This window comes from Melanerpes formicivorus, unplaced genomic scaffold (assembly GCF_026170545.1).
Source record: "Melanerpes formicivorus ecotype bairdi unplaced genomic scaffold, bMelFor1.0.p_v2 SCAF_11, whole genome shotgun sequence".
Classification (NCBI taxonomy): Eukaryota; Metazoa; Chordata; class Aves; order Piciformes; family Picidae; genus Melanerpes; species Melanerpes formicivorus.
Genome location: NW_027142363.1, coordinates 11,581,281 through 11,601,105, shown reverse-complemented (window position 1 = coordinate 11,601,105; position 19,825 = coordinate 11,581,281). Strand labels below are relative to the sequence as shown.

At 43.7% G+C, this 19,825-nt stretch overlaps 1 protein-coding gene across 9 annotated transcripts in view; it reads left to right on the top strand.

Annotated features, from left to right (window-relative positions):
- Positions 1-1,433: 1,433 nt before the first annotated feature.
- SYNJ1 (synaptojanin 1) overlaps positions 1,434-19,825 on the top strand; it is a 75,134-nt gene continuing 56,742 nt past the window's right edge. For 7 of the 9 annotated variants that reach the window (XM_068144520.1, XM_068144517.1, XM_068144516.1 and 4 more), the window contains exons 1-4: positions 1,434-1,510; positions 2,838-2,983; positions 15,687-15,773; positions 16,768-17,035. In XM_068144520.1, coding sequence (XP_068000621.1) covers positions 2,860-2,983; positions 15,687-15,773; positions 16,768-17,035 — 479 coding nt within the window. In that variant the 5' untranslated portion in view covers positions 1,434-1,510; positions 2,838-2,859. Of the gene's footprint in view, positions 1,511-2,026; positions 2,984-15,686; positions 15,774-16,767; positions 17,036-19,825 lie in introns of those variants that run through there. The other 2 variants (XM_068144522.1, XM_068144521.1) reach the window with 2 other exon arrangements.

Sequence of the window (19,825 nt, the reverse complement as noted above, 5' to 3'; positions counted from 1 at the left end):
AATTGATGGTGGGCAAGAAGCTAGCGCAAAGAAGTGCTCCAATATAAAGTCAAAGATGGCCCAGCTTTTATCTCAGGAGGTAGCAATACTTCTCACATTTGCCCTTATGCATATTCTTCAGCTCAAATTATAGTCTCAGTGAAGAGAGTTTCTCCACACCTCTTCAGATTTTATCTTCAGCTCTCCAACCAAACTGCCATCTTGGCCCCAGCCTTATCTGATGTGGCAAAGCCCACTTCTCTCTTGATTTTAGCATGCAGCTCTCAAACCTGCCTTCTATAATCTGCTGAGCATCTTGTAATGTATCACTAACACAATACAGTAAAGCTCCTGTGAAGCTGTACTCCTCCTCCACTTAACAGCCTGCATAGGCTGAATGGAAATTTCCAAAGAGATGCTCGGTCTGCCTCTAAAACTCCTGAAGCCCATCAGAAAACGCCAGGCTTTAGCTGTGATTCAGTGCTCCCACCTGACTCAAGGCACTTGGAGAGCATTTGCACTGACAGCTTCCTGCCCATCAGATTTTGCACAGCAAGGTGTTTTCTTTTGCACTGCTCTTCCTGAGGCCATGCCTAAACCTTTCTGCCTGCTGCACTTCTAATGAATACACGACCAGAACTGGGACTGATGGGGTCAGTTTATTTAGCAGGACAAGGAGTAATGGCTTTAAACTAAAGGTGGACAGATTTAAGTAAGGTAAAAGGCAGACGTTCTTTACAGTAAGGGTGGTGAAATACTGTCACAGGTCGCCCAGAGAGGTGGTATGGTAGATGTCCCATCCTTGGGAACACTCCAGGTCAGGTTGGATGGGGCTTTGAGCAACCTGATCTGTTTCAAGACGTCCCTGTGCATTGCAAGGGGGTCACTCTAGATGACCTTTAAATGTCCCTTCCAACCCAATGATTCCATGGGATTGTGTTTACCACAGCCTCGCCATGCATCCATAGCACATTTTTCAGCTTCGAAGGCTGCAACTCGACACTTCTACAAGACAACTCGAAATGAGAACTTCTGCTCAGAGCTCTGCTCCCTTACTTTTCGTTAAGGAGCCAAGTTTTCTCAGGCTGAACTCCAGTCTGACAGCGGGTCTCCCCGACGACGCTCAGCGCTCTGGCTCAACGCGCCCCTGAGCGATCCTACAGGAGGAATGCCGCTCACAGGACCCCGGTGCTGAGCGCAGCCTCCGCCCCGCCCGCTGTCGCTGCTCCCGCGGGCCGATACCCCCTGCCCGCACACCCCCATGTCCTATCGACCAGCTGCCCTGCCTCTCCCCCGCGGCGGCCGACAACCGCGTCACAGCCGCTCTCCCGTCCACCTCAGGCCACCCCCGCAACCCTACGCCCAGGCCACAGCCGACGCCACCGCCTCTCACGCCCTCTAACGGCTTCCGGTGGCGGGAGGCGCAATGCGGAAGGGACGGCGGGGCTGGAGCGGAAGTGAGGTTCCGCCGGTTCCCGCGGCAGGGAGCGGAGCGGTGCGGCGCGGCTGCTGGTGGCAGGTGGCGCGGCCGGTGAGGGAGACGCTGGTACTGCTGTGGCTGTGAGGGCTGGGGAGGGGGTTGGCAGCGGCAGCAACACCGGGGGCGCTCGGCGCCTGTCAGTGCGCGGTGGAGCCGGCCTGGCTGTCGCCGTTGCGGGGCTCGGGCCGCGGGGGCGCCGCTGGCGCCAGACAAAATGGAGGTTCCAGCGCCGTAGGTACCGGCGGCACCGGGCTGCGGTGGATGGCTGCGCGCACCAGCTCTGGTGGCAGGTGGTAATGGGGCGGGGATCTGCCCGCTTGGTCCCGGCTCCGGGGCTGACCCTCGGCCGAGCGGTGGGAAACTCGCGGGTGTTTGGTGACCCCTTTTCCTCCTGCCTGGCAAGGAAGAGGGGTATCGGGTGAAGGCCGAACCGGCGCCGCTGGTTCCCGGTCGGTGCGCCGGAGGGTGGGGGCCAACACGTTCCTTACCGGCGGCATAAAGTCCGTGTCCGCCTTAGAGGTTACGGACACTGAGCTTAAGGGAAGGCAGAAAACCCTGCTCCAGGCTTTCAAGAAGAATCTTCCCTCGTTGTATGTTCCTGAGCTTAAGCCCATAAAATGTGGCCACTCTCGCGTTTGTTTATAGATTCTTATTGTTCTTTAGTGTTTTAACAGATCTCACCTCTGTGGCTTATAGGCAGTTTCCCTAGTACAATACTGCAATATTTCAGTCCTGAGCCACTGCAGGGGAGGGTTTAAAGCCGAGCAAAAAGCTGCATTCATCTGAAAAAGAAAACCAAAATAGACTGACGTTTTTGTATTGTCTTTTGAAAGCTCTTAACGGCCTGTGTGTTTAAAATATACTGTCCTTTTGTACAAGGTCAGGATCCGTAAGCCAGATCTAAACACTGAAGCCTGCCCAGGCTTCTGGTCCTCTGCATTCTTCATTATCATGTATATGATTAAAGTAGTTGCCACACTTAGATATTTGTGTTGGCTAGAGAACCTTGTTTTCATTCTCTTTTTGTTGTTTGGTTGTTGTTTGGGTTTTTGGTTTATTTTTCTTTTCCTAAGAAGTCTTATTTATTAAATATTGTGGAAGAAGCTTTTAAATAAGTCCTTTATTTTGAAAGATGTTTCTCTGGGTAGTTGTGTTTTTGAAACGTTACCTTTAGATAGTCCCTATATTTGTTTTGGAACATGAGATAAGCAATGTCTCACGAAGTAAAAAGAACCAGGGTGGGGTGGTTGGTTTTTTTTTTGGTTGCTTTTGTAAAACATGTAAAAAAGCCTTAGGAAAGGATGCAACTCAGCCCTGCTTTGCAGAAGGCATCTGGAGCCATAAGAAGGTTTCACTAACATAATCTTGTGTTGGACAGGACTGCCTCCGAAAAAGGCAAAATGGCTTTCAGTAAAGGATACCGCGTCTATCACAGGCTGGATCCAGTTCCATTCAGTGTGATAGTGGAAACCAGAAACAGAGAAGAATGTCTTATGTTTGAATCTGGAGCTGTGGCTGTCCTCTGTAAGTTGATAAGTTTTGATAACTACAGTGTAAAAAGTTGGCAGACTTGACTCTTTATTTATGGAATATAGAGGGGCAATGATTTTGTTTTCTGATGGAGGGGCTTCTGATTTAAATGAGAGGGGGGGAAAAAAAGAGACATTTTCATCTCTTCTTCTGTTGAGAGGAAAATTTTGCTCATTTAATTGCTTTTCATCATGCATGTATGTTTTCATGTATACTAAATTTTCTAATAGCTTCCAACATCTGCTTGTTTCTTGGTTCTGAACAGCCTTCTTTTGAATACACAGCTCATTCAAAAGCTACTTCTCTATGTTGTATTTCATAATAAAACCCACCTATATTCTTAAGTGATATATCATCCTAATTTACCTCATTTTGTATCATGATTTTTTGATTGCTTTTTGATTTTTTAGCCCTGGTTTTGTCCCTGTGTATTTTTAACCTGTTTTGAGACTCTGTATTGATTTGTCATGTAATAAAATGAGTAATATTTGGAGCAAGATGTCTTGCATTGCAAAGTTATTTTTACACATTTTCACTGTTAAAATGTTTCCCCAAAATTCTTTTTGCACCCTTCCTCTCTTTAAAACAAAATGTCATATTTGAAGGAGAACCCTTAAAAGAGAAGTATGTAAGAGGTCCATGAAGCCTATAGATGTCTTTTTCAAATGTAGTCTGAGCACCTCATTGCACATGGTTTCTAAGCTTGTTTTTGGCTCATAGAGAAGCTTCAGCTGTGGAAAAGTTGGGGGGTTTTTAGCCAATGATTTTCTGATTAATTTTTTATGATGCCTGTTTGTGGTTTTCTGGCCTAGCTATTCTGAGAACACGATCAGGAAATGGGAGGTTGGATTCACTGCCTGAAGCCTGAGTAGACTCAGAAACCTGCCTTCCAGGAGGATGCTTTGGCTTTGAGATTGTGGAGTGGGCTGAATGGGGAGTGTGTTTTCTTAAAAGACTAAAGAGTTAGAAATGTGATGCCCAAGAACCTGTCTTCCAGGAGGATGCTCTGGCTTTGAGATTGTGGAGTAGTCTGAATGGGGAATGTGTTTTCTTACAAGACTTAAGAGTTAGAAGTGTGATGTCCAAGAAGAGTAAGACGTGAAATGCTTTCCATATGTTTGGTATTTGCAATCTACTTTCCTATACCTGAGTGTGCTCCTTGGCAGTAGTGTGGTCTCTTTCTAAACAGGCACCTGACTCTCCCTGTGTCCAGTATGAGAGACTTGGGAGTCAGACCATAGAGTTATCTATACTGGACAGGCTGTATGAACTACATGCTCTGTAGCATACACCTTAAAGAGCATCTTTTAGGTATGGCTAGAACAGGCAGCCATTAGTTGTTAGATGCCTAGCAATGGGACATTCCAGCATGACTGACCTTACAACTGCAATTGTATGACCCTGGTGAAAAACACCAAGTGATTTCCCCCCCTGCCCCGTTCTTGGGAATTGTTGGTTGGTTTGTTTTGTGGTGTTTTGTTTCTGATACAGTTTATTCTTAATATATCTATAAGTAGTCTCATTGACATTGCCATCAGTATTTGAAAGGCATCTCTTCTCTGTGAGGGTAGTAAGATACTGAAAGAGGTTGCTCAGAGAAGTTGTGGATGCCCCCCCTCTGGAAGTGTTCAAGGCCAGGATGAAACTTTGAGCAACTTGATATAGTGGAAAGTGTCCCACCTCAGGGCTGGGTGTTTGGAAGGAGATGATCTTTAAGTACCCTTCCAACACAAACCTTTTTGTGATTCTATGATTGTGTAGTTTGGATTGAGTTGGGCACAAGTGCCCAGTCATCAAGCTAGTGGACAGTTTTAGTGAAATCCATAAAACAGGGAGGAAAAAATGCTTTGAAGATTTGTGAAAAACCTTAGAATGTGTTTAGTGATTGTGGAACAGGTTTAAGCTACTTAAGGAGCAACATATTAAAAAAAGTCCAGAAAGTAATGCTCAAAAAGCACAGTAAAGTAGTAGCTTCTTGTGCTGTGATACACTGCAGGCACCTGCATACATTTAAAAAGCCTATCAAAGTTCATGCCCTCTTCTATGCCTTGCATTGTTGCCAAACAGAAGTGGAACCTGAAGGAATTTTGAAAACCCCTCTCCTCTTGGGTTCTGTACTTAGTAGTAGCATGTTATTAATCTGTAAAGGTTTGCTGTTTGCATTCTAATTGGTAGATTACAGCATGGTAAACATTCATGCTTCTCTGGAAGTAATTAATCTGAATATGGTTTTGAGTAATCAGATTACTGGTTTAGGCTACTGGTTTTTCTGTCTGGTAAACAAGTGTATTTTCCCAATGCATATTTAGGTGTCACATTTTGCTTTCATTCCTTTTGTGTGCCTAAGCTCTTTAGCTTCTGAAACATGATTCTCTTGATAATGGTTGAAAGGTTACAATGATATCCTTCAACTGACAGCGAGAAAAAAAGGTAGTTTCCTAGCTCAGGATTTTTTATCCTCTTTTATTGCTTGCTGTTTGCTTCTGATAGATTTGGTTGGTTGGGTTTGTGTTTGGGGGAGTACAATTATTAATGTTTGGGGAAGGTTTCCAAAGTATTACTGCTCTATCACTTGTCATGGCACAGAAAGTGATTGGAAGATTCAACTCAGTAGCCTTACAAACTTTTGGATATTGATACAAATCTAAAAGCCACAGCTAATGAAAACCTGGTCTTTGGGGAAGACTCCAGAGATGTCTGTAAAATCCATGTGAACAGATAGGGAAATGGTTATATGAAATATATATACATTTAAATCCAAACCAGTCACTTTAAACTGTTGAACTATTTTGGTTTTGATAGTGCTGTAGACACATTTTAGACTCCACAGCAATTGACAGTGCTGGTCTCAAACTTAGACAGTCATTTAAACACTATTTTAATAAATACTGAAGATGAAATGAAGTGGTCAGCCCTATACCCCATCCTAGCTCTTAACCCAATGTAGAATGCATAATATAGACACAACCTGGCTAAATGCACTTCATCATTAAAAGTGATTCATGTGGTTCAGTTCAGAGAGCCTTTGTGAACTGCATCTTCTGAGATACCCACCTATAGACATTTGGATATAAATGTGCTGGAAGAAAGGGGTGAAAACTTACTGATCCTTTAAACATCATCTGTAAAAAAGTACATCTGTCGTTTTGCTGAGGGAAGGATAACAGTATTAACCTTCATGTGCTTTACATTCACTGAAGCTTTGCTGGCTGATTCAGGGGGTTTAGCTAGGCCTCTGTATGTAATGCTCTGCAACTCACATGTTGTATGATTTTCAGTGCATGTTGCATGTGCGCTGAATTTGTTATTTAAGTCAACAAAATAGGATGGAAGGAAGAGGATTGATGAGATGGTTCTTGCATAATCAGTCTTAGCGAGCAGCCCAAGCCAGGCCTCTGCTGGAAGTGTTCCATGCACTGCTTGAAAGGTGGGTTAGCTAATGTTTCTGTAGCCAAAACGTCTGAGAAATACTTTGCTTGTCTTTATATACATAACACCTAATTTTTTCCCTCACTCCTAGTGTTGGGTTAGCCCAAGGTACTGAATTCTGAGGGTAGCCTGCCAACTTGCTTCTCGAGGCATTGTGAAAGCATTTGGTTTTAAATGTCAGCAGCTTCACTGATGATTTGTTTAGAATTTAGTGGGAGGATGTCATGGATCTGTTTTTTTTATTACTTGACATATAAAATAGCCTATTTATGCTTTGAAATTGAACTCTTTAATGAGAGATCTTACCTGTAAAGATTTCATTGACTGAGCAGGAGGGTGTTCTCTCTCCCTGTGCCTCTCTGGTGAGTCATAAAACAAGTGGGAAGCTGTCTTTACTCTTGTTGTCTGTGATGAGTAAAGGAGAATGTTCTGTCGTCTGGGAAAGTACTGAGCCATGAGTGGAGAGAGCAGGAGCTTCCTGCACATCCTTTGACTGCAGTCTTATGCTAAAGCTGAGAAGAGAGCAGGTGTGAATGGGAAGAGGCACTGTGCCTATCCTGAGCTTTCTGCAGAGTTAAAGAGCTGTAATAACCTGTATGCAGCAGGCATCCTGATATTCATAGTCATGTTCATAGTCATAGCAGTGCTACTGTGTTGCCCATTCACACTCCACTTCTTTTTAAATATTCTTTCAGACTGCAGTTTTGGGGGTGGTGGTGGGAGGAAGAGCAGATACACTATTATCTATCCACGGTGGCAGATGAGATATAATAACTTTGCATGAGATTTTAAGTTGATACAGTGCTTGAGGAGGTGTAGGCACTCAGGAGAAAAAAAAAAGAGCCATACTGCTATAGCAGGTGCTCATCAAATGTCTCTGTGTACACATTTATTAAGGAGGGTAACATTCTGTATGCTTACAACTGGTTTATTTTTGATCTTTGATATTTGCTGCCGCTGTGTGATTCTTCCCACTACCCCAAAAATGTTGATAGAGAGTTTTGAGTGGAAACACATCCCCTTAACTAGGGAAGGAGAATGTTTCAAGTTAAATTACTACATTTTGGTTTTGTTATGGGATGCTATAGGATAAGTTTAATATTAAGGAAAATAATGTGGGTTTTATATATATAAAGGTACAATCATACAAATGAAAAGTCTTCAGTAATTATTCTCTGGAAAGAGTGTCTGAGTGTTACGGACTAGGATGCAAAGGCAGACTGCAATTTCATCTTCTTGTCTTTATTATTGTTTTGACTAAGTGTCGTCTTTAGGAGGACACCTTCCTATTAAAGAGTGTCTTACAACACTTAAACTTCAGGGAAACAACAGCTACAGGGCAGCTGTGCTAGTGGAGGAGGCTGGAACCCATCCTCCTATAATCAGATGCCTTTCTTGGGATTCTGGTACAATTCACTGTCCTTTCAAATCTACTGGGAAGATATTTTGCTTGTTGCTTTCCAGGCATTTCCAGCAAAATCACATACAATAAGGATCATGTATGCTAGCCTAGCACACCTTAAAAAGCACAAAAAGTACAGTAAGAATCTTCCCAGGAGGTTGATGGAGGCAGTAAATCCTGCCTGGGAGGACTATGACCTTTTTGCATGGGGTAATGGATCTGCAAGAATTCGGTCCACAGTTCTGCAAATATTAAGAAGTTACTTGCAACAGAATCTGAAATCTTTTTGCTCCTTAAGGTACAGCTACCTTTACAGGAATAGTAAAGGCTATTCTGTATCTGTACCACATCCCTTTGCATGATTTGACCAAGGGATTTCCCTGGCAACAAATAATTCTCTTTATGAGTGTCACCAATTCTGTGGATTTTTATTTCCATGGTGGCACATGTGACAGTAGAAGTCATGGTTTTACCCTCCTGGGCATCCAGTGTAAGGTAGCACTTGCTAAGTAAATGTTAAGAAGACTGCTTTGCATGCTTCTGACATAATTTAGCAAAACTAATTACAGTTTCTTCGTTTCACATAATTTGATAGCTTTTATTTGCATGCTGGCATCTTTAAATTGAAAAGGTTGTAATTTTTTGCAGACTGACTTGCACAGAGAAAAATTGTGACAGTTGACATTCATGTACAGTAACTATTTCAATCAAAGCATTTTGTATTGGAAGAAACTCTGTAGTTTATTGGTGCTGTAAAGTTTTGTTTTCAATGGAGAGCAAGCAACTGGGTCAGAAAGCGTGAATCTAATGGAAAGGCAACAATTGTGGGCTGTTGCATAGCTCTGCTTTGTTTTCATGTTTTTATTTCTCAGTTTGTTTATGTTTTTTTTTATTTGCTCCAGTGGTGTTAGTTGAAATGATGCACTTTTGTGAAATAAATTTACATAGAATAAAGCAGGTTGGAAGAGACCTTCAAGATCATCGTGTCCAACCTATTATCCAGCACCACCTAATCAACTAAATCATGCAACCAAGCACCCTATCAAGTCTCCTCCTAAACACCTCCAATGATGGTGACTCTACCACCTCCCTGGGCAGCCCATTCCAATGGGCAATCACTCTCTCTGGGTAGAATTTCTTCCTAACCTCCAGCCTAAACCTTCCCTGGCGCAGCTTGAGACTGTGTCCTCTGGTTCTGGTGCTGGTTGCCTGGGAGAAGAGAATAACCCCCACCTGTCCACAACCTCCCCTCAGGTAGTTGTAGAGAGGAATAAGGTCTCCCCTGAGCCTCCTCTTCTCCAGGCTAAGCAACCCCAGCTCCCTCAGCCTCTCCTCATAGGGCTTGTGTTCCAAGCCCCTCACCAACTTTATTGTCCTTCTCTGGACACGTTCCAGCAAGTCAACCTCCTTCCTAAACTGAGGGGCCCAGAACTGGACACAGTACTCAAGGTGTGGTCTAACCAGTGCAGTGTACAGGGGCAGAATGACCTCCCTGCTCCTGCTGGCCACACTGTTCTGATGCAGGCCAGGATGTCATTGGCCCTCCTGGCCCCCTTTGCTCATCTGTTACAAACATTGGTTGGTTTTGTTTTCATTTTTAGTTGTATTTTTTTGGGTGGGTAGTATTTAAATACAATTGCTAACTGCTAGAGGTGTCTGGGTTTTTGTTTTGTTTCCTTGCTGCATAAAGGTGATTTTGTTGTTTGAGGGTTTCTCCCCTTAGAATGGGCTGCCCTAGGAGGTGGTGGAGTCACCATCACTGGAGGTGTTCAGGAGGAGTCTTGACAGGGTACTTGGTTGCATGGTTTAGTTGATTAGGTGGTGTTGGATGATAGGTTGGACGCGATGATCTTGAAGGTCACTTCCAACCTGGTCTGGTCTGATCTGGTCTATTCTATTAATTATAGTAACATAGAATGTCTTTGTAGAGTGGATAATGGTACTTTACAATTTGAACCAGCAAACACAGTGGGGAAAAATTGCCCTATTAATTCAAATTAAATGTTGTATGAATTATATCAGACTTAAATGGCATTAGTGTCTGGTTTTTTGTGCATTGGTTCTTGTCAGCAGGGCATTAAAAGCAATAAAATGGTTCTTCAGTCGGTTAATTTATAAATGAAAGTAGCAATTCCACTCTGATTTTTTGAGTTGCTTATGTGGTCATGGAGAAATGTTAACTTTTAACTTTAATACCAAAAGTTTAACTGTGCTAATTTGACAACTTTGAAAACCTCAATCTTAAAACCTCAGAAACAAGCTGTGTAAAAATAAATCATAATTTTTTTCAGGTCTTTAAGCTTTTTAAAGTGGCTGCTGTTAGGGTTAGCATAAACTTTTTCCTCATCTAAATGAAATGAGAAGTCTTGCTTCTGATGTAACTGCTTGCAAATTCAGGAATGTGTCTTATTAGTGTTTATAAATATGTGAAGGGTGAGTGTCAGGAGGATGGAGCCAGGCTCTTCTCAGTGGTGTCCAGCAATAGGACAGGGGACGATGTGTTGCGGTGGGAAGCATCGAGCAGACAATCAATATGATTGGTAATCAGGCTTCAACTTTATTGTTCGAAAGCACGGCTTATAAAGCATCTTCAGCAGCTAAATATGCACACGTGTCATTATTCTATTAGCTATTAGTCCAGGGTTACATCATAACATCCAGCCTACTTGCGGTTAGGCCTAAGTGCAACTCCACAACCTCCTTTCTCAGTAGGTCTTTGTTTCACATACATACTTTGTTTCACATACATACTTTGTTTCACATACATACTTTGTTTCACATACATACTTTGTTTCACATACATACTTTGTTTCACATACATACTTTGTTTCACATACATACTTTGTTTCACATACATACTTTGTTTCACATACATACTTTGTTTCACATACTACTATCTTGTAAGTAACTATTTCACATGGTGCTATCTTACCAGAAACTGCAAGCACAGTCACAGGGCTGTGGTGACCTTGCTGCATCAGCATACCAGCTAAGCTGTGAGCAGTAAACAGCAAGATGGAGTCTGGCCTATACACTCTGATCAAACAACTGTTCCATAGAACCGTGTCAGTATTCCTAAGGTTGGAATAGGAACCTTAGGAATACTGACATGGTTCTATGGAACAGTTGTTTGTCCCTGCAGTTCAAGCCATTCCTCAACAACGATGGGTGCAAGCTGGAGCATAGGAGGTTCCATGTGAACCTAAGGAAAAACTTTGTCACTGTGGGGGTGACAAAACACTAGAATGGATTGCCCAGAGAGGTTGTGTATTCTCCTTCCCTGGAGACATTCAAAACCCACCTGATTGCATTCCTATGCGACTTACTCCTGGTAACCCTGCTCTGGCAAGGGGGTTGGGCTCAATGGTCTTTCAACGTCCCTTCCAACCTCTAATGTTCTGAGATTCTGTTTTCAGCTAGCTAGTGTTGTAGTGAGTAACTTATTATGTGTTGTTATGGCACTTGTGAACCCACCTCAAAGAGAACATAACTGTAGAAATGTAACTTCCCACATGATCTTAGTCTTACAGTTGTTGAGACTGCAAAATTAATTTCTACTCTGGAATCAAGCAGAATATGTATTGAACCAAGTTGTCCTGAAGATAGGATTTTTAATGGGCTTCCATGTGCATAGCAATGAGGGCTGATATAATCCCTTTAAAAAAATTGAGTGATTCACCATTCTTAAATTAATCAGTGATTGATAAGGTGTGATTATTACAGATGTATGTTTGTGATTTAACTTGGAACAAATGAGATGTTAGCATTTAAAAATACTGTGACAGATTAATTTTTAATAGAGATGGGCTTTAAATTATTCTTTTTCTCTTGACACAGCAAATGAGGTTTGCTGGCTTTCTGCAAGAATGCAGTATAGCTTGACTGGAAAACCCTTTTAGAAGTGTTGTAGGTTTGTTGGGGTTTTCTTGTACTGTTAAATAGAGAGTCATTATTTCTGTTTTAGAATTACAGAATTAACCAGGTTGGAAAAGACCTTTGAGATCATCAAGTCCAACCTATCACCCAACACCATCTAGTCAACTAAACCATGGCACTAAGTGCCTCATCCAGTCTCTTTTTAAACACTTCCAGTGGTGGTGACTCCTCCACCTCCCTGGGCAGCACATTTCAATGGGCAATCACCCTTTCTGTAAATAATTTCTTCCTAACATCCAGCCTAAACCTCCCCTGGTGCAGCTTGAGACTGTGTCCTCTTGTTCTGTTGCTGGTTGCCTGGGAGAAGAGAGCAACCCCTTCCAGGCTACAACCACCTTTCAGGTAGTTGTAGAGGGCAGTGAGGTCACCCCTGAGCCTCCTCTTCTCCAGGCTAAGCAACCCCAGCTCCCTCAGCCCCTCCTCATAGGGCTTGTGTTCCAAACCCCTCCCCAGCTTTGTTGCCCTTCTCTGGACACCTTCCAGCAACTCAACATCTTTCCTAAACTGAGGGGCCCAGGACTGGATACAGGACTCAAGGTGTGGTCTAAACAGTGCTGAATGCAGGGCAGAATGACTTCCCCGTTCCTGCTGGCCACACTGTTCCTGATGCAGGCCAGGATGCCATTGGCCTTCTTGGCCACCTGGGCACACCGCTGGCTCATGTTCAGCCTACTGGCAACCAGTATCCCCAGATCCCTTTCTGCGTGGCTGCTCTCCAGCCACTCTGACCCCAGCCTATAGCACTGCATGGGGTTGTTGTGGCCAATTAATCAGCTTGAATCTGATTAGTGTAATAGGTTGAACAGGACCTGCTTTTAACTTCCATTTTGCTCAACATCTGAACTGGCACAAAGTAATAGAAGAGATACTGGTTCATAATATTTTGTGTCCATCTTTATACACAGACATACACATGCATGCATTGCCTGTTGCTTATTGCTTCTTTATAGTATGATTTAAAATCTGTTATGTCTGGTCTTAGGGATGGAAGTTGTCATTCCAGCTGGTAATTTTTGTCTTTAAAAGTTACATGTCTGTCTTCAGTCTTCATAGTAAGTGGCAGCATTTTGCTGTTTGTTTGTCAAGGAGAAGTAAGTTCATTAATTTGTAGGACTTTGGTTTTCTGAGTGCATGTTTACATTGAATTTTTTTCAAGACATGGAGGTCACAGCTCAAAGTCAAAAGGGTTTTCATGGCTGCAGGCCAGCCTACCATTTGGGGAAGAGATGTTCTCATTCATTAAGAATGTTACAGAGGAAATGAGGAAATGCTCTTGGAAATGCCCTCTCAATTCTGTCAGGATTACCTTAGCCTTCTTGTGGTTTAGTTTCTAAGCTGCAGTTCGCCCAGTGGGTAATTTTGGCTCTTTGTAGAGGAAGCTGAAAGTTGGTTTTGCAGACATTGAGTATAAGATACTATAGTTATGGTGTCTTAACCATCTGGTTTTGTAATTTCCATAGCTTTTGTGTATCTAGCTGTATCCAGGAACTTTCCATGCTGCGTGAAGTGAAAGAGCATAGATCTTCATAAAGCATAGTGCTTTGGTGTAGAAGGGAGAGTTAAACATAATTTCTGGGGACAATCTGGATGGTTCCAGAGCACTTTCATTGTTATTCACACTGTTTAATATGGAGTGCTGTGGAAGCTGCAAATTTAACTTAGGTGTCTTCAGAAATGGGAGATGCCCCCTGCAGTGGCAGTCAGTAGTAGATTTCATTCTGGCCTGGGGGGGTTGTGTTTTTTTTCTTTTAGCATCCATAAATGAAAAGCATCCTTGTGGTTAGCACTGGTGGAGATGCTAGTTCTGGAAATCCCTTTAAACATTTGGACCTTAAAGGGGCTCTTTGTCTAACCCAGCTGTATAACCATTTACATGTTTTCATAGCATTGCTACTTGTTCATGTCAGGGCTGTGAGGACACCACAAGACCTGACTGTCCCTGCCCAGACCTTTGGGGCTTCCCTCATCCTGCCTACAGCCCAGTATTCCATTTCAGTTCTCTCAGGGATGTCAGTCACAGCCCCAGCAATGCTGCAGCAAAGTGCTGGGCTCCAGCTCTCCACAGCACTGCTTAGCCTGGATGTGAGTCCTGTTCAAGCTGGCTGATGTCCTAGCCAGCTTTGTCCAGTGTCTATACCCATGGTTTGCCTTGGCAATTCCAGAATCATATGTGACCCTGGTTTCCCTCATCAGGCCTGACCCTTGCCCACAGGCTGATACCCTGGCCTGGGCTCAGCCCATCATTATATGCTTGCTGCAAAAATGGGCTGAAAGAACCAGGTTTTGAAGTTTAGAAGTTGGTCATTCCAGCCTGATGCTGATCTGATTCAGAAACATGTGGTTTGAAGATAGAGATACAGAATCACTGTCTGTAGGAAGTATGTTCAGTTTGGTTACAAGTCTTAACACCTCTTATGGGTGAGGATTCTGGAAATAATCATGCTGCTATAGCTACTTTACCTTTAGCATCTGGATTGCAAGTATATCAGTGGAAATAGTAAATGAATCTTCTTTTTAAATGCATTAAAATATTGAATGAGTTTACATTTCAGGCTGAGGTTAAATGATTATTTCATCTAGATTGGAGTTTCTGATCCACTTTAATAAGAGAGCTGGTGGACATTGGAACAGACAGGACAGGCTTGTGCACAGGTAGGGTTATGCTGAGTTTAGGGAACACTCACCAAAACAGCAATTCCACAGAAAATATGGCTCATGTGAGAGAGGGAACAGCAGAATGCCAGGGCAATAGACATTTCAATTGGTGCTTTTTTGTGTGTGTGTCAAACTCAGGATTTTTTTTGTGTGTGTGTGAAAGTGAAAATTAATTAGCAGATCATTTCTGAGGAAATTGAGGAGAGTGTGCTGATCCTTGGTGACCCAGGAATCTTGATCCCTGTGGATCCAGTAGCACAGCTAGAGTTGTCAGTCTTTGAGTTTCAGTAGAGTAGGATAGGATAAGAATAGAATAGGAATAGAATAGACCAGGTTGGAAGAGACCTTCAAGATCATCGCATCCAACCTATCACCCAACACCACCTAATCAACTAACCCATGCAACCAAGCACCCTGTCAAGTCTCCTCCTGAACACCTCCAGTGATGGTGACTCCACCACCTCCTCGGGCAGCCCATTCCAATGGGCAATCACTCTCTCTGAGCTCAGGATGGGTGGGATCCTGTTTCTGCTCTGCAGCATCTTTGTCACCTGGCTCTGCAGTTAAATTGTGGGCTTGGTTTTTCAGCTGCTTGTTAAAGTTCTGAAGTGTACCCTAACATTAATTACAAGGTGAAGGGTAGGTATGCTTCTAAAATATTAAAAACAATTTTTTTTTTAGAGTGTCTGTAAAAATTGTTTTCCTAATCCTCAGGCATGGCTTTTAAATATTGTTGTCTTGTGGGCTTAGAAGAGTTTTCATTTGCTTGTAGTATATATGAAACTAGTTAAAATTCACTTGTGGTAACCTTGTTTATTTATCTGGAAACAGTTGTTTGTGGTTTGTTGTTTTCTTTTTTTCTTAGAGGAAGAGTGTAACTTATTTTTATTGCAATAAAAGTATCAGCACTACACTGATTTTTAACTGATTACAGGAAAGAATTGTTACTGGACTCATTTCTTGTGATTTAGATGCTTTTTATAGTAGAAGATGATGTCAAACCTACCAATGCTCTCCTTTAATGTTGCTTGGAGTTTTTGCAAGTCATTGTTTTTGTTATCTAAAACCATAGCACGACCATGCTTTGTCATAAAATCAAATGCCCATTTTCCCTTGTGAAGTGCCACATGCTCGTACACTCTGATTGCTTCCCAGAAGTTTCACGTAAGTGCCACTTCTGTAATCTCTCAGATTTTAAGTTCAGAGTGGACTCATTCTCTCTGCCATAAAGCATGATCTTTTACATCACTAAAATCTTGTCTTCTCTCCTCATAGCTTCTGCAGAAAAAGACACAATCAAGAATACTTACTCCAAAGTAATGGATGCATATGGGCTCTTGGGTGTATTAAGATTAAACCTTGGTGAGTAAAATATGTAGAACCTTAATTTTTCGTTTGGTAAAGGAAATGGCACTGCCTCTGTAAAAATGCACAGCACAGGATCTTTGCAACAGGAACTAGGGTGTTGTGGTGTTGGGTTTTATTTAATGTTTTTTGTCACTGTAAAGTGACTTGCAAGCTTGGAGCACTCCCAGCTAAGAGGGAGTGGACAAAAATAACTTCCGTTTTCACAATCCCTGTTATTTTCAGCGTAATTTCTTTCTCCTGTTTCTGTTTCCTTTTCTCCTGTAGAACTTGAGAATGACTTCTTGAGGTTAACTCTTTTTGTACTTTTGTTTTTGTGGTGGTTTAAGTCTTAACTGGGAGTTAAGAGCTCAGATGGGGGGCAAGGCTGAGAATCTCTCCCCCGCTGCCCCCTCCTCCCTCCTAGCAGAGAGGGGGAAAAAAAAGGAAGGGAGCAAATCCACCAAACAATAATTTGGAGTTGGCTTGGAAGTAGAGAGGTAAAGAGTTTTCTTTAAACAAAACAAAATATATATATCAATAACAGGTAAGGTTCACAAGGGCAAGGAACAAGGATGGATGGGAGGGAGACAAAGAGGAACAATACAAAACCAGTCTCTCTCTGAAGAAGCGCGGAGGCAGCAGGGAGAAGGATCAGGCCTGACCACATGGCAGAGGAGCAGGAGGGCTGCCGCAGTAGCTCTCATCCAGAAGAGGCAGGAGCCAAAAGGAGACCTAATAGCTGCAATGCCCTGCTTTTTATATCCTACATGGGCAGGGAGTGTGGAGTGGAACAGACTCAGTTTCCCAGGGGGGAAAACACCCTGCAGGGAGGGCAAAGAACCTGCAAGCCCTCCACCCTGTTTTGTTTCTTTTCAGAATGGGCATTAAGCCACCATAGTTTTCCAGGCAAACTAGGGTTAGATTGTGTGTGTTTAAACGCACATAAAGAGATCACCATCACCCTCCACTGAGATTTCTTGTGTTCACTGTGCTTTTCCTTCTTTTGCAGGAGACACGTTATTACATTACCTGGTTCTAGTAACAGGCTGCATGTCTGTAGGAAAGATTCAGGACTCTGAAGTTTTTCGAGTTACTTCCACGGAGTTTGTATCCTTACGAGTGGACTCGGCAGATGAGGACCGCATTTCAGAAGTGCGCAAAGTCTTGAACTCGGGCAACTTTTATTTTGCATGGTCTGCAGCTGGTGTCAGTTTAGATCTTAGTCTCAATGCTCACCGCAGCATGCAGGAGCACACCACTGACAATAGGTTTTTCTGGTGAGTTTATAATGTGTTTTCCTCAGATATCGTGATCTTGCGATGAACTTGAAGGTCTCTTCCAACCTGGTTTGGTCTATTCTCTTTCTTCTCTCTTCTCTTTCTTCTCTCTTCTCTTTCTTCTCTCTTCTCTTTCTTCTCTCTTCTCTTTCTTCTCTCTTCTCTTTCTTCTCTCTTCTCTTTCTTCTCTCTTCTCTTTCTTCTCTCTTCTCTTTCTTCTCTCTTCTCTTTCTTCTCTCTTCTCTTTCTTCTCTCTTCTCTTTCTTCTCTCTTCTCTTTCTTCTCTCTTCTCTTTCTTCTCTCTTCTCTTTCTTCTCTCTTTCTTCTCTCTTTCTTTTCTCTTTCTTCTCTCTTTCTTCTCTCTTCTCTCTTTCTTCTCTCTCTTCTCTCTTCGCTCTCTCTTCTCTCTTCGCTCTCTCTTCTCTCTTCGCTCTCTCTTCTCTCTTCGCTCTCTCTTCGCTCTTCGCTCTCTCTTCGCTCTTCGCTCTCTCTTCGCTCTTCGCTCTCTCTTCGCTCTTCGCTCTCTCTTCGCTCTTCGCTCTCTCTTCGCTCTTCGCTCTCTCTTCGCTCTTCGCTCTCTCTTCGCTCTTCGCTCGCTCTTCGCTCTTCGCTCGCTCTTCGCTCTTCGCTCTCTCTTCGCTCTTCGCTCGCTCTTCGCTCTTCGCTCGCTCTTCGCTCTTCGCTCGCTCTTCGCTCTTCGCTCGCTCTTCGCTCTTCGCTCGCTCTTCGCTCTTCGCTCGCTCTTCGCTCTTCGCTCGCTCTTCGCTCTTCGCTCGCTCTTCGCTCTTCGCTCGCTCTTCGCTCTTCGCTCGCTCTTCGCTCTTCGCTCGCTCTTCGCTCTTCGCTCGCTCTTCGCTCTTCGCTCGCTCTTCGCTCTTCGCTCGCTCTTCGCTCTTCGCTCTTCGCTCGCTCTTCGCTCTTCGCTCGCTCTTCGCTCTTCGCTCGCTCTTCGCTCTTCGCTCGCTCTTCGCTCTTCGCTCGCTCTTCGCTCTTCACTCGCTCTTCGCTCGCTCTTCGCTCTTCGCTCGCTCTTCGCTCTTCGCTCGCTCTTCGCTCGCTCTTCGCTCTCTCTTCGCTCTTCTCTCTTCGCTCTTCCCTCTTCGCTCTTCCCTCTTCGCTCTTCCCTCTTCGCTCTTCCCTCTTCGCTCTTCCCTCTTCGCTCTTCCCTCTTCGCTCTTCCCTCTTCGCTCTTCCCTCTTCGCTCTTCCCTCTTCGCTCTTCCCTCTTCGCTCTTCCCTCTTCGCTCTTCCCTCTTCGCTCTTCCCTCTTCGCTCTTCCCTCTTCGCTCTTCCCTCTTCGCTCTTCCCTCTTCGCTCTTCCCTCTTCGCTCTTCCCTCTTCGCTCTTCCCTCTTCGCTCTTCCCTCTTCGCTCTTCCCTCTGCTCGCTCTTCCCTCTGCTCGCTCTTCCCTCTGCTCGCTCTTCCCTCTTCTTTATCCACTCTTAAATGAACACCTTTCTCCCCTGAATATTGCTGAGATAAAATAGCATTGTTTCAATTCTAAGGACGCAACAATGTCATTAGGGATACAGTGTTTCTGTGGTCACTTTCTTAATGTGAAGACAGATTTTCACTGGTAATGGTATATGTTATATGCAGGATATCAGGTAGTGATAAAACTAGGGGGAATGGAATGAAGCGTGAGGTGGGGAGATTCAGAAGTTCTTCACCATGAGAGTGGTGAGGCCCTGGAATGGGTTGTCCAGGGAGGTGGTTGAGGCACCGTCCCTGGAGATATCACAGTATCATTAAGGTTGGAAGAGACCTCAAAGATCATCGAGTCCAACCTGTTACCACAGACCTCATGAATAGACCATGGCACCAAGTGCCACGTCCAATCCCCTCTTGAACACCTCCAGGGATGGTGACTCCACCACCTCCCTGGGCAGCCCATTCCAATGACAAATGACTCACTCGGTGAAGAACTTTCTCCTCACCTCCAGCCTAAACTTCCCCTGGTGCAGCTCAAGACTGTGTCCCCTTGTTCTGGTGCTGGTTGCCTGGGAGAAGAGACCAACCCCTTCCTGGCTACAACCACCTTTCAGGTAGTTGTAGAGGGCAATGAGGTCCCCCCTGAGCCTCCTCTTCTCCAGGCTAAACAATCCCAGCTCCCTCAGCCTCTCCTCATCGGGTGCTTAAGACCAGGTTGGATGAGGCTCTGGCCGGCCTGATCTAGTGTGGGGTGTCCCTGCCCATGGCAGGGGGGTTGGAACTAGATGATCCTTGTGGTCCCTTCCAACCCTGACTGATTCTATGATACTATGATATGTTGATCTTAACAGTTGTTGTGATGTGTTTCAGCTTTGGTATCTCCTAGTTCTTCATCAAGTTTTTGAAAATGAGTGTGGTAATGGACATTGAAAGAAATTTTTCATCTCTTAAACATTCTGCATTCTAAAATGTTGTGATATATACAGTTTCTAAGTGAATTTCCAGCATATAAAAGGGCTTTAGAAGTTCTGTTGCAGTTTACACAGATAATTGTCACGTTGTTTATTTTGTTGAGACAGAGCAAGTAGGTTGAGCTGCAGCGCACGCTGTGTGACTTCTGAACTCAGTATCTTTTTACAGCATGTTTTTTAATATAGGGTTTTGCACAGAGAATTCTTGGTAGAAGGAATACTGCTGCTTCTGCCAATAAGCAGCTTAAGTAATGCCAGTGATTCATATACTGTCATACAAGAAATTCTGCTCCCATGTTTTCAGCCTTTGTTAAAAATAGTGTATGTGTCCATGAGTCTTAGAAAGGCCCAGAAGACTTGGCAGTAGGCTATTAGAACAGGTAGAAAGC